Raw genomic sequence first — 15,149 nt, forward strand, 5'->3', positions numbered from 1 at the left:
AACAGAGAATAAAAACCATTATTATTGTTCAATACAATTCGTCCAACTCTTCAGAAGACTTTCTCAATGCAATGTCGAACAAATGCGATATATAAAAAAAAACATTCCTACTGCCGATAAGTATATGTAAACCTTAACTGTGCCAGTGGAGGGCTGCCATACTCCAGGAGCTGCTTCATTGCTTACAATTTTAAAAATGTTAGTCAGATGATGGTACTGGATATCTAGGTATTCTCCTTCGTACTGAAGTTTAAGCTTTCAGCGTGACTTATAGATAGTTTTGAAGTGTTTATTTTTCCTCCTGTTAAAAGTAGTTTGGGGTCTATTGCACCCAGAATTTAAATGTTAGTATTTTTCTGAAGCGTTTTTTTTTTTTTTTTTTTTTTTGTAGCACTTTTTTTAAGAGAGAATACGTTTTTCAATGAATATTTTTGAAAAATAATGTTCGCGTTGATATTTTTGATTCCTAGTAATTATGATTAGTAATAGGCTTCTATATGATAGCGAAATTGTTGATCTGCCTGGTAAAATCCCTTCCAGATGATGGCAATGATGATAAAAGATTATCTTCTAAAGCCCTACTGAAGATTATTTTCATATCAACCACCAATCTTCTTCGGAGGAAGACACTAATACAGAAGAATATGCTTCTATTTCACCTGTCCAACCTAAGTACGACAAGGTGATAAAAGGTTATTTTTTAAGCTAAATGTTCTGCTGGTAATCAGCCATCAATCTTTTGCAGAGAAAGATGTTAACTACTAAATACGATAAATTGTATTAACGATTTATTGTAAACTCTACTGACTTGGTTGTCGTGCCGGAGTATAAACAGAAAATTTTAAATTTAATATCGGGGTGCAATGGCCAGTTGTTCCAGAGCCCCAAAGTCATGAGGGCAAGGCAAACGATTACTAGCGTGCGATTGCCTTTTTTTTTTTTTTTTTTTTTCGCCAGCATAATTAAGGGTTACTATGGTCAATCTGCGATTAAAACTGCTGTTTTTCGAATCTACTACTTACTTTATTGAAATGTTTCTGTGATTTTATAAAAACAAATCTGAAACAATTATTTTATCATCTATCCAACATCCAATCATTCATCTAACACCCTAAAAGATTAGAGCGCTCGACGATCGGATTTTATAGTTGAACATATAAGGGCCATTAAAGAATTTCTGGTCACTACAATTATAAATATCTGCATAGTTTATGGTTCCATCATTGCAGACAAACATAGCAATGAATATACTGTCTATTTGAACCGATTAATGGTTAATGTTTTACGTGAACGGAAGATACTGAAACATTTACATATGGGAATACAGTATTTATATATAGTGATATATATGTAAATATACAAAGGGTACTAGGAAAGTTTTGCAATATGACGCAACAATGAATCACAGGAAGCTGCTTGTTGCTGCATGTTGAGACATGTTCATACATGCATAGTAGCTGCCGCGCCAAGTCGATGGGCTCAGTTATTCATTAGTAGTGAGAGTGTAAAGTGCTTGCGATGGCATCGTGGTCACGAAATGAGATAAGGACAGTTTTGCGGTATAATTTCGTGCGTGGTTTAACCATAGACCAGTGCTTAGAAGAAATGACTCTTGCACTAGATGATGATTGTCCACATCGTACAACGATATTCAGGTGGTATAGAGAATTCCAAAGGGGAAATTTCACTCTGGAGGATTCTGAGAGGCCGGGAAGGCCACGAACGCCAGTTACGGAGGAAAACGTTACTGCTGTGAGGAAAATGCTTGACGAAAACAGGCGAGTGACCTACCAACAGATAGAGGATACTTTGGGCCTAAATGCACCAGCAATTCGTTCGATTCTGCAAGATCATTTGTACGTGAAGAAACTTTGTTCTCTCTGGGTGCCGCATCAACTGACTGAAGAGCAGATGACACGACGTGTGACTTGGTGCCGGGAGATGTTAAAAAAGTTTGATAAGGGACAATCTCGGTATGTGAACAACATCGTGACAGGTGACGAGACTTGGCTGTACTATTACGATCTGCCGACCAAAGCTCAAAACAAAGTTTGGGTCTTTGATGATGACGACACACCCGTAATTGTCAGAAAATCCCGATCTGTAAAGAAGAAAATGATAGCTGTATTTTTCAAATCGAGTGGAATTGTGGAACGTGTCGTTTTGGACACGCAGAAGACAGTCACAGCTAAGTGGTATACTGAACAATGCCTGCCTAAAGTCATTGGATCTATGAAGAACCTGCGGCCAAAGTCAAGAATGGACACCTGGTACCTCCATCACGATAATGCTGCAGCTCACCGCGCCAAAGCCTGCACCGAATATTTGACCACGACAGGACTGAAACTTCTCGAGCACCCTCCCTACAGTCCAGACCTTGCTCCCTGCGACTTTGCACTGTTCCCGCATGTGAAAATGAAGCTAAAAGGGTGGCGGTTTTCCAGTGATGAGGACCTTCTACGGGCTTGGGACAACGAGTGTGCTTTACTCCCTAGTGAAACTTGGCAGAACTGGTTTAAAGATTGGTTTCGGAGGATGGAGAGGTGTATTGAATGTAGAGGAAATTACTTTGAAAAAATTAAATAAACAAAGCTGTATTGCAAAACTTTCCTAGTACCCTTTGTATAGTAATGTAAAAATATAATACTATAACAGATGACGTATTTCTCGATTTATGAAGTATCCATTTCATTATAATTAAACTGGAAACAAAAAAGCTTACCTTTAGTACTGAGCCAGATTTTATAAAGTTCTTTTCGAGAATATTGTCAAGTATTGGATCCAGTTCTTCACCGACGTCTTCTATTAGTAATGGTCGACCTAATGATAAGCTGTCTTCCACATGCTGTCTGAAATATTTGTGATTTAGCGACGTTATCTAATAAAATAAACAAAAAAGTACAATGAAATGTATTTCATCACACAATTCAAAACTGTGATATTGCATTTAGCGTGCTATTACGCTGCATATTTAATTAGGAAATTCGTTTACTGTTGTAAAGGAGACCAAAAAGAATGTCAGGATTGTAATAAAAATCCTAGCTGAGCATATGGAATGTAAATTGAGAAGTTAATTAAATCCACTATGAATTAACATCATAAGAAATGTTTACAAAATTGCTTCCTTAATTCATATTAATTACTCGTATTCGTTTACCTTTTGTGTTTTTAATTAGCATGTGACGTCCGGCCCAGTTCACTGCCAGAATGGATGCCATGACAGGAGACAAATTAAGTTCTGTGCTCAGCTGCTTTGTTATCGAGGAGTTCGTCATTGCAATCGCAGAAATACATGCCTTTAGTTTCACTAACATTTTAAGGGGAACAAAAAAAAAAAAGACATTTTTGTTTTGTTATCTTTATCAAAAACTATTTAACAAAACCCCGGGGGATCACATCTGGTGAGTATGGGCTTGGCACATACTCACCCAGGGTAATTCAGAAATTTATAAATATTTGAGCTGGATATCATCATTCTTCTCTTTCTTGGTGATTCCCTTCTACTTCTGACTCTTGTCCCCCCCCCCTCTCTCTCTCTCTCTCTCTCTCTCACAGGGTAATTCAGAAATTTTTTTTTGGCTGGTGCAGCATAAGCCTCAGGCTTCCTTGCACCATATGGCTAATAATAATAATGATAATAATATTGAATGCCAAATCTCAGTATTACTGTCCGTTGTTTTCAATCCTTATTAAATAGATATTTATTAAAATTTTAAAAATTCATTTGGTTTTTTAAAAAGGACACCTATAACAAATTAAATTTAATAATTAAAGAAAGCAGAGGGAGTCTAATATAAATGGAGAAGAATGGGGAGAGGTTGCGTTGCGGAACTTTTTTTTTTTTTTTTTTTTTTTTTAAACAAAAGTATGACTGATTACGCTAGCCAACACGATTTTTACCTCCAAGAAATTAAATGCTGGTTTTCCGATTTTTATGCATAGTTTTCGAAAATCACCATGATAGTTTCACATCACGTCATACATAAAGGTAGTTACATTTTACCAAAATATGCCAATTTCGCATAATCTAGCCAGTAATGTTATGACATACTGATTTATTTTAACAGATATAATCTAATTCTCTTAATTTTAGCAATTGATTCTGGCCTCGGTTTTCTTGTAATAAACATAATAAAACTTCTACCCATGGTTCTTAGGTTCAAATTCCGATGCGACAATTTACAATTTAAAGGGAGCACACAGCGTTTTTGGTGAACATTTTTGTAAGCTGTGCCAAGGTTTTCCAAGTATTTGGAGATTGTCACAGACATTCTCTCAGATATGCCAGACAAGCTGTACTTGCTACCTAGGAGTTCAAAACGCTGATGGAACGGATATTCGCGTCAAGTGGACCCAATTTCGGCGAAGTCCGGACGGTCTATGAGAGCCAAATCCTCTGCTTGCACCTTCACGATGGTAGGACTGATAGTAATCTTAGGTATAATCTCCATGCACAAGCAAACTGTGGGTGACCACCCAGGTGGGAAGCAACGTAAGTAGGGGTGTGGTGTGGAATGCCACCCTTCTGTGTTACCAGGCAATAACAGATGGTAGATGACTAGATGGTATTGCACCGGTTTATGAAAATCAACCAGTATAATACCACCACTTTGCTATTTGGAGGCTTGAAGTGGTGGAACCCATGTTTAGCCTCCTCAGGATTGACCGGAGCTAAGTTCCGGTCAACCTTTCCCCATCTCTTCCATCATGCAGTATGACTGATGACTTTTGAAGTTATGATGAACGTCATGGTGGGAAGCAATCTTCCTTACATTTCAAGAGTACAGCTCTAAAACGGTGTTTGCAGGCCGGCCGCTAGTTAGTACACCGGACCGAACCTATTGGTAACTCTTTAGGAAGCTTCCGATCAGCTAGTGTATAATCCTGCTACCTCTACTTTGCCAGATAGTGACTGGAGGGAGTATGAGTAGTGTGTATGTGGGGGCCATTTTCGAGGCCACGTTATGTCAAGGATTTGGGTATATTCTTACCATGTGTACGGCATATCCAAAAATTGTCTCCCCTCCACCAACTTTTTCTTACTATTCAATACACCATGAAATATCAAATTAATAGACTAAGCTTATCTGCGAAAAGATCTAAACCTGATGATAATAATTCCTAGTTCATTTCACAAATATACGTAGTCTCAATTCTAATCTCAACGATGTCCATTTCCACTTGCAGTCTGCCAAACGTTTTCTGACAGAATCTCAGTTATCGGTTGATTCAACTACTGTTCATCTCAGTTGCCCAAATTATTCGCTGTATGATTCCTTTCGCCTCAAAGGTAGTACTTGTGAATATATGTCCGTTCCGATATTCCCCGTCAGAGACTTGGTAATTCGGAATCTCCTCTTTTCAATCTTCTCTGGCTTAAAATCTCTCTACCTCATTGTGTCAAATTCATCTGTTTTCTCTACCGTTCTCACAACTTCACTAGTCACCTGCAGCTCTTTGACGTCTTCACTTTGCAACTTGACTTTCTCCAGTCCAACTTTCCTAACAGTGAAGTAATTTTCTTTGGTGATTTTAATGTTCACAACTCCAGCTGCCTTCCGTTTTCTAGTCACGCTGACACAGCTGATCGAGATGCTCAGGCTTTTCCAATAACTAATGATCTTGCACAGATTGTTCATTTACCTACAAGAATACCGGATAATCCTGACCATACAGCCAACACGCTTGATCTTTTTCTCACAAACAACCATTCTAAGTACACGGTCGAAATGAGTTGTTATTTAGGCATCTCAAGAAAACAATTTAGTGATTGTCGCTTCTCCAATGGAGCCTTTATCTCATGGCTATTCCCAACATCGTATTGTTTGGCATTACAAGAATGCAAATGGGATGACCTGCGAGATTTCTTTTCTTCTTTTCCTTGGTCGGATTACTGTTTCAAAACTTCTGATGTCAATGTTTGCTCAGATCGTGTGAGTGAAATTATTCTTTTAGGAATGGCATCCTTTATTCCACACTACTTTAAAATCTCGTCCTTCATCTAAACCTTGGTTTTCCAATAAATGTGCTAAGGCTGTTCAAGAGAAGAACGTTGCATATCGTAATTGGCTTGTTTCCAATTCTTCTGTTTCATTTCTGCCTACACCAAAGCTCGCAACAATTGTAAAGCAGTTTGTATTAATCAGTCCAAACTAGATTTTGAACAGGCTAAGAGTACAAAACTTGCTTCTTGTCCTAATGGTAGCCGAGCATTCTCGTCTCTTTCCAAAGCTATTAGCCGCAACTTTTGCCCATCTCTGCTCCCACCTTTGTCCAAACCAGATGGTTCTGTTGTCACTTCAGCCAAGGATAAAGCTGACCTGATAGCATCTCATTTTTTTTCTAACTCACGTATTAATGATCTTGGTAAAACACCTCCTACCATTCCTAGCACGCTCCATTCAATGCCTCCTGTGGTCTTCCGTCAAAAGGATGTCAGAAGGATTTTGACAATCTTGATGCTAAGAAAGCTCCAGGTCCTAATGGTATTTCTCCACTTCTTCTCAAAACCTGTGGTCCTGTTCTTTGCCGCCTTTTTTCACTTTCTTATTCCAAAGGTGTTTTCCTTCTGCTTTTTTTTTTAAGTAATCCCCAAACACGAGAGGTATTAGAACCTATACTTAGTACCGTGCTTGGTTTGGACGTGAGAAGAAGAAAGAAGATATTTGTTGACATTAGACTTGAACTTCTGTAGACTGTAATTTTCAGGAAATACATATGAAGGAAGGTTGTTCCAGAAAACGGCAGTTGAATGAATAAACGAGGAAGATGAAAAGTTGGTTCTGTGAGTTTGAAGTTGGACCGTAAATGGGTGTTGGCTGGTAGCAGCACCTGTTCGGACTGTTTTTAAAGAGAGAGCGCGAATTAAGAGAGAGCGCGAATTATAGAAGCCAATTCAGAAGAACAGTGCCCATAGAAGTATCTGCAGAAGAGGCATGCAGCAGAAACAGTACGCCTATGAGACAGCGTGTGGAGAGACTGTGTTAGAGTTGAATCATTAATTAATCTAACTGCCCTCTTCTGAATGGAATCAAGAAGCCTGAGAGAGGTTTTGGGGCACTACCCAAGATGTGGAACAATATTCCATGGCAGGGCGGATTTGCAATTTATACAGAGTGGGCAGCTGTTGAGAAGAAAAGTAATGCCGAGAGTGAAATAGAGAACCAAGTTTTTAGATACAGAGGAAGCAATATTTATAATGTGCTTGTGCCAAGAGAGAGATTAGAAGTCAGAGTAATCCCCAAAAGAGATATATCATTTTGCCTAGAAATCGGAATGTCACTAAAGATAAGCATAGGAGCAGAAGAATCCTATCTGCGAAATATAAGACAAGACTGAGTTTTAGAAGGGTTGAAATGAACTAAGTTGTCTTTGCCCCACTGGAGAATTACCTGAAGATCGGCATTTAAGGAATTGGTAGCACAATTTCAAGAAGTTGAAGTTGATTGAATAGGGCAAGGTTTCTTAAAAATGGAAAGTGGAATGCAATGTGCTATCATCGGCAAAACTGTGGATAGGATTTCCAGTCAATGGAAGAAGGTCATTAATATACAAGAGGAAAAGAGTGGGGGAAAGAACTGAACCTTGGGGGACACTGGCATTAGTGGAGAAGTTAGAAGACAAAGAGCCATCTACCATCACCCTCAGTGAGCGATCAGAGAGAAAACTGGATAACCAATTACTAAAAACAGTTTGCAAACCATAAGATGGAAGCTTGTTTAGAAGACCTTTATGCCAAACTCGATCGAAAGCCTTTGAGATGCCAAGAGGAACTACTTGTGTTAGTCCATAAATGGGTAACATAAACCAGAACATCACCAGTGGATCGACACTGACAGAATCCATACTGGCGATCGTTGATCAGACGCAAGGTTTCTAGGTAGTTTAAGAGTTGGCGGTTAATTGATTTCTCCATTACTTTAGAAAGAGTAGAAGTAATTGCAATGGGAAGATAATTGGATGGGAGGAATTTGTCACCCTTTTTAGGAACTGCTGGATATGAGGAAATTTCCAAACAGAAGGAGAAACATCTTTGGAATAAGAAAGTGAACAAAGGCGGCAAAGAATGCGGCAATGACTACTACAACAAGGGAGTCTGCTGACGAGGCCACTAGTGACGATCGTGTTCCAAGCCGCTAAGTGGATTTTTCTTATTTATTGATTTGAAATTATTTTTTCTAAATTAAACTGTGAAACTTTTGATTTAAATTTAGTAGTATAACATTATTTTGTGATTTTTTGATTAATTTGGTGTATTTATTCATTACTCGGCCTTGTAAAAGTATCGGTAAGGGTTTCCACGTGTTCGTAACTACCGCTACCGTTATTAACTTTCCCGCCATTGTGATACCGTACTAGATATACCGTAGGTTATATACCGTACTAGATAGCTTTAGTTGAACTTCGTTAGCAGTTAAATTGTACGTTTAAATAAATACATATAACGACTTAGATTACAAACGTAATATAATTAATAACATAACATAATTAATTAATAAATTAATAGAATCATGACTCAGACCAGAGCAGCAAAGCAAAAGGCTCAAGCTAATGGAAGTGCTGTGGCTCAGAGCAGAACTGAGGGGGGCAGTTGTCCTCTGACTCACAGCCTTATAAAATGCACTGTTTGCTTGATGTTTGCAGAGCAATCGGGTACGGGACATGATACTGCCAAGGGGGATGTCTTTGTGTGTGCACGATGCAAGGAGTGTATCGATATCAGGCAACAACTCGGCGTTCTTATGGGCCTATATGAGAGCTTGAAGGACAGGGTGGATGCCCTCGAAGAAACTAAATTGAGGGGCCCATCAAGCTCTCAGCTGCCCACATCAACGCCAGAGCTTGCACTTGGGCATCGCGTGACACAGAGACAACCCCCAAGGCAGAATGCGCTGGTCCCGAAGGAACTAGTAGTTGTTGGTGACTCTATTGTCAGGGAAACGGGGAACATGCTTTGTAAAAAAGATAGGTGGAACAGGACCAGGGTATGTCTGCCAGGGGCAAAGGTTGATGACGTTGTAGAGCGAATATCATCTTTTAAGGGCACGAAAGGTGATATAGTTGTACACGTTGGCACTAATAATATTAAGAGTAGGAGACCGGCAGAATTACTTAACAAGTATAGGTCACTGTTGAACAAAAGCCGAGAATTACGGTTGAATTTGAAAGTGTCTGCAATTCTGCCCAGACACGATAGGAGGGAGTATATGATGAGAGCCTTGTCGATCAATTCGGCCCTGGAAAGATTGTGCAAGGCTCAAGGGGTAGAATTTTTTTCAGCCTGGACTGTACTTGTTAACAGGAGAGATTGCTTCTACAGGGATGGGATACACTTAAATAGAAAGGGTGCAAGAATATTTGCTGATGCTATCGAGGCAGTGTTAGGTGGGTCGGAAAACTGCTAGCTTGGGGGGAGACAAAGACCAATAGATTGACAGTAGCCACTGGCAGAGGTGAAAGAGATTCTTGCACTGCTTCTATTAGAATGAGCAGAAGCCTGAAAAACAAGATGCATGGTATTTCAGAGACTGCTGGGAGCCATTGCGGTACAAGTAAACACATGGGTTGTGTTAGGGTAGCTAAGAATAGAAACAGGTGCAGGTATACTTGCGTGTACACCAATGCTAGGAGTTTAGTAAATAAATTTTATGAATTTGAGGTATTGCTCAAAACATCGAAGGCAGATATTGTTGGGATATCAGAGACGTGGTGTCACACAGATATAAGGGATGCGGAACTGCAATTTGGGGAGTACAACATCTACAGAAAGGATAGACAGGATAGGAAGGGGGGAGGTGTTATGCTATTAGTTAAGAAACACATAAAAACCAAGGAAGTGAAGCCAGTCGACATCGCTGGACAGTGCAGTGTGGAGTCAGTTTGGTGTGACATAAACATTGGGAGATCAAAATTGAGAGTAGGAGTGTGCTATAGGCCTAATGACTCTGATGAGTATAATAAGGAACTGTACAGGGAAATAGAGTGGGCCAGTAAATCAGAGTGTCTTATAATGGGAGATTTTAATTTCCCAGATATAGACTGGAATTTGGGGGCTGGATACTCACACACTAGCAGGGCTTTTGTGGATTTATTGGATGATTGTTTTCTACATCAGCATGTTCGGGAGGCAACTAGAGGGTGTAATACTCTTGATTTGATTATCAGCAGTGATTCTTCATGCATTAAGAATCTGCAGATAAATGAACCACTAGGTGGCAGTGATCACAGTGTGCTGAAGTGGGATTTACTCAAAGAGGTAACTACCATTAGGGGTAAAGGGAAGGGTTATTGCTTCCGTAAAGGCGACTACGATGGACTGAGACAGTATTTAAATTCTATACAGTGGGACCAACTGATGATGTTACCAACAGCAAATTCAAAATGGGAAGCATTCAAAGAACTTATCTTGGAAGCTACTAGGCTGTACATACCAACTAAGAAATATTGTTCAAGGTTTTGGCCAAAATGGATGTCAGATGAACTAATGAGGCATATGGCAGAGAAGAAAAATGCATGGGATACTTACAAATTAACACATGACACAGAAGCCTATGATAGATACAAGTTGATATGCAACCAAGTTACAAAGGAGGTTAGGCAGGCGAAGGCAGATTACGAGAAATCCTTGGCAAGGGATGCAAAGAAAAACAGCAAAGAGTTCTTTACTTATGTAAACTCTAGAAGGAAAGGGATGAATCAGATTGGTCCACTTGATATTGATGGGTCAAGTGTTGATGATCCTGCTCAGGTAGCTAACAAACTAAACGAATATTTTGCATCGACATTCACACATGAGGAGTTATTCAGCGAGGGGAATGCCAGAGGTGTATTCAACTCTAGCAGTAAGCTACAGAATCTTGAAATAACTGGGAGTAAAGTTGAGGAGAAACTGTTGAAGATAAACACAAGAAAGGCACCCGGGGTGGATGGGATCTATCCAGTTATATTAAAGGAGGCAGCAAAGGAAGTAAGCAAACCCTTAGCCATAATTATGAGAGCTTCTTTGGACTCAGGGGAGGTACCCATAGACTGGAAATGTGCAAATGTGACCCCAATTCACAAAGGAGGATCAAAGGCTGACACAAGTAATTATAGACCTGTGAGCTTAACTTCTGTTCCAGGAAAATTAATGGAGGCACTGTTTAAAGAAGCACTGCAGGATCATTTAGACAAGACTTCAGTTATAGCTCAGACACAGCATGGTTTTGTTAAGGGGAAGTCTTGCCTGACCAACTTGATTGGATACTAAGATGCAGTCACAAAAGAACTGGATGCAGGGAATAACTTTGATATTATATACTTGGATCTTAGAAAGGCTTTTGATACTGTTGCACATGGAAGACTGCTACACAAATTGGAGCAGTGTGACGTTGGAGGCAAATTGCTGCTATGGATAAAGGGGTGGTTGAGGGGGAGAAGACAGAGAGTGGTAATCAATGGACACTGCTCATCGTGGACTGATGTTATTAGTGGAGTCTCTCAGGGCTCAGTGTTGGGTCCATTATTGTTTTCTGTATTTATAAATGATATTGATGATGGTATATCGGGATTAATGTCCAAGTTTGCAGACGATACAAAGGTTGGCACGGTTGTCAAGGACACCACTGACACTATGCTGCTGCAACAGGATCTGGAAAGGTTGAGCAGATGGGCTGAGAGGTGGCAAATGAAGTTTAACATTGACAAATGTAAAGTACTACACATGGGAAACAGCAACCCCAGAGCAACGTATCAACTCTGTGGTACAACACTGACAGTGGTAGAGAATGAAAGGGACTTGGGGGTGGTTGTGCAGGCAGATATGAAGTTCTCTGAGCAATGCAGACGGGCTGCAAGAGTAGCTCATGGAGTATTGTCAATGATATACAGGAATTTTTCCAGCAGGGATAAGGAGGTGATTATTCCATTGTATAAGGCGATGGTCAGGCCACACCTAGAGTACTGTATACAGGTCTGGAGCCCTCATTTCAAGAAGGATGTAGAGCTGCTGGAACGAGTACAGAGAAGGGCAACAAGATTAGTGAATGGAACAAAGGGGTGCTCTTACGAAGAAAGGCTTAAATTTTGCAAATTACAGTGTCTGGAGACTAGGCACCAGCGAGGTGATCTGATAGAGGTGTATAAAGCCTTGAATGGTTTAAGCATGCTCAATGCTGATGGGATTCTTCCTCTAGCTCAGAATAATCACCTGAGAGGGCATAAATTCAAATTGAGGAAAGACAGATGTAGGATAGACGTGCGGAAATTTGCCTTTAGCCAGCGGGTGGTTGGTTGGTGGAACAGACTTCCATCCCTTGTGGTGGAGGTTGATAGCCTAAATAAGTTTAAGGCTCAGCTGGACAGGTATTTTGAACGAACAGAGGGGTGAAGTGGAAGTGGTTTTTTTTTTTTTTTTTTTTGGCTGATGCTGCATAAGCTTGCTTTCTTGCATCAAATGCCTCTACTAATGCTAATGCTAAAGAACAGGAGTAAGTTCAGGAGCACAGGTTTTGAGAACAAGTTTAGAAATACCATCGGGACCTGCAGCTTTCTTACCATCAAGATTTGTCAAAATCCTTCTGACATCCTTTTGACGGAAGACCACAGGAGGCATTGAATGGATGGTATTGGGAATGGTGGGACGTGTTTTACCAAGATTATTAATACAATCCCAGGGGCTCATATCTGGTGAGTATGGGCTTGGCACACCCAGGGTCCTGAGCTGGATATCATCATTCTTCTCTTTCCTTTGTGATTCCCTTCTACTTCTTACTCTTGTTTGTTTGTTCTCTCTCTCTCTCTCTCTCTCTCTTTCTCGCGGTAACTTAGAAATTTTTTTTTTTTTTGGCTGGTGCAGCAAAATCTTCAGGCTTCCTTGCACCATATGGCTAATAATAATAATAATAATTATAATAACATGATTTAGAAGAAAAACGGGATGCTAGAAAGTCATCGTTATCTTTGGATGAAGTGACAATAGACCATCTGGTTTGGACAGAGGTGGGCAAAAGTTGCGGCCAATAGCTTTGGCAAGGAACCAGAATGCTCGGTTACCAGTAGGGCAAGAAGCAAGTTTTTTACTCATAGCCTGTTCAAACTCTAGTTTGGACTGATTAATAACTGCTTTACAATTGTTGCGAGCTTTGATTTAGACAGAAAATGAAACTGAAAAATCAGAAACAAGTCAATTACGATATGCAACATTCTTCTCTTGAACAGCCTTAGGACATTTATTGGAAAACCAAGGTTTAGATAAAGCACGAGATTTTAAAGTAGAGTGTGGAATAAAGGATGCCGTTCGTAAACGAATAATTTCACTCACACGATCTGAGCAAACATTGACATCAGAAGTTTTGAAACAGTAATCCAACCAAGGAAAAGAAGAAAAGAAATTTCGCAGGTCATCCCATTTTGCATTCTTGTAATGCCAAACAATACGAGGTTGGGAATAGCTATGAGATAAAGGCCCCATTGGTGAAGAGACAATCACCAAGTTGTTTTCTGAGATGCCTAAATGACAACTCATTTCGACCGTGTACTTAGAATGGTTGTTTGTGAGAAAAAGATCAAGCGTGTTGGCTGTATGGTTAGGATTGGCCCGTATTCTTGTAGGTAAATGAACAATCTGTGCAAGATCATTAGTAATTGCAAAAGCCTGAACATCTCGACCATCTTGTCAAGCGTGACTAGAAAATGGAAGGCAGCTGGAGTTGTCAACATTAAAATCACCAAGGAAAATTACTTCACTGTTAGGAAAGTTGGACTGGAGAAAGACAATTTGCAAAGAGAGGAAGTCAAAAGGCTCCAAGTGATTAGTGGAGTTGGGAGAACGGTAGAGACAACAGATGAATTTTACACAATGAGGTAGAGAGATTTTAAGCCAGAGAAGATCAAAGAGAGGAGATTCCAAATTGCCAAGTCTCTGACAGGGAATATCAGAACGGACATAAGCACAAGTACAACCTTTGAGGCGAAAGGAATCATACAGCTAATAATTTGGGCATCTGAGATGCCCAAATCATTCAACTGATAACTGAGATTCTGTCAGAAAAAGTACGTGGGCTTTGGCAGACTACAAGTGGAAATGGACATCGTTAAGATTAGAATTGAGACCACGTATATTTGTGAATTGAATTAGGAAGTGCTTGGGAGGTTTAGATCTTTCCACAGATAAGCTTGCTCTATTAGTTTGACAATTCCTGGTGTATTCAATAGTAAGAAAAGGTGGATCTGACATGCTGTATGAAGTAATGAAATGTTTGGATATGGAATACATATGGTAAGAATATACCCAGATCCTTGTCATAATGTGGCCTCGACAATGCTCCCCGCATGCACACTACTCGGACTCCTTCCAGTCAATATCTGGCAGAGTAGAGGTAGCAAGATTATACACTAGCTGATCCGGAAGCCTCCTAGAGAGTTACCAATAGGTTCGGTCCAGTGTGCTAACTAGCGGCCGGCCTGCGAACACCGTTTTACAACTGTACCCTCGAAATGCAAGGAATATTGGATCTTGCCACAATGTTCATCATAACTTCAAAAGTCATCAATCATACTGCATGATGGAAGAGTTAGGGAAGGCTTGACCGGAACTTAGCTCTAGAGACTAAACATGGGTTCCACCACTTCTAGCCTCCAATAAGCAAAGTGGTGGTATTGCACTGGTTGATGAGAGTCATCCACCACCTAGTACTGCCTGGTAACATAGAGTGGCAGCATTCCTCCATGTAGTGTGGGCGCCACACCTCGACCCCTGCTTACATTGGTTCACACCTGGGTTGTCACCCACCATGTACTTGTGCATGGAGATTATACCCAGGATTACTAACAGTCCCACCATCGTGAAGGTGCAAGCAGAGGATTTGGCTGTCACAGACCATCCGGACTTCGCCGAAATTGGGTGCTCTTGACTTGTGTGTGTCAGCCGAACATCAGTTCCATCAGCGTTTTAGACTCCCAGGTAGCAAGTGCAGCTTGTCTGGCATATCTGAAAGAATGTCTGTGACAACCTCAAGGATTGCTTGGAAATTTGATCATATCCAGCCAGTTCATAAAAAGAATGACAAATCCCTCCCATCACAATTACTTCTACTCTTTCTAAAGTAATGGAGAAATCAATTAACTGCCAACTGTTAAACTACCCTAGAAACCCTCCGTATAATCAATGA

General features: G+C 40.2%; 1 protein-coding gene across 1 annotated transcript in view; it reads right to left on the reverse strand.

Annotated features, from left to right (window-relative positions):
• The window catches only part of Dhc1 (dynein axonemal heavy chain 1), a 620,756-nt gene that overhangs the window by 135,778 nt on the left and 469,829 nt on the right, over nt 1–15,149 (reverse strand). Inside the window, exon 60 of the mRNA XM_090390121.1 lies at nt 2,723–2,878. Coding sequence (XP_090246247.1) covers nt 2,723–2,878 — 156 coding nt within the window. The remainder of the gene's footprint in view (nt 1–2,722; nt 2,879–15,149) is intronic.

This window comes from Mastigoproctus giganteus, chromosome 2 (assembly GCF_048544385.1).
Source record: "Mastigoproctus giganteus isolate SK-2022 chromosome 2, ASM4854438v1, whole genome shotgun sequence".
Classification (NCBI taxonomy): Eukaryota; Metazoa; Arthropoda; class Arachnida; order Uropygi; family Thelyphonidae; genus Mastigoproctus; species Mastigoproctus giganteus.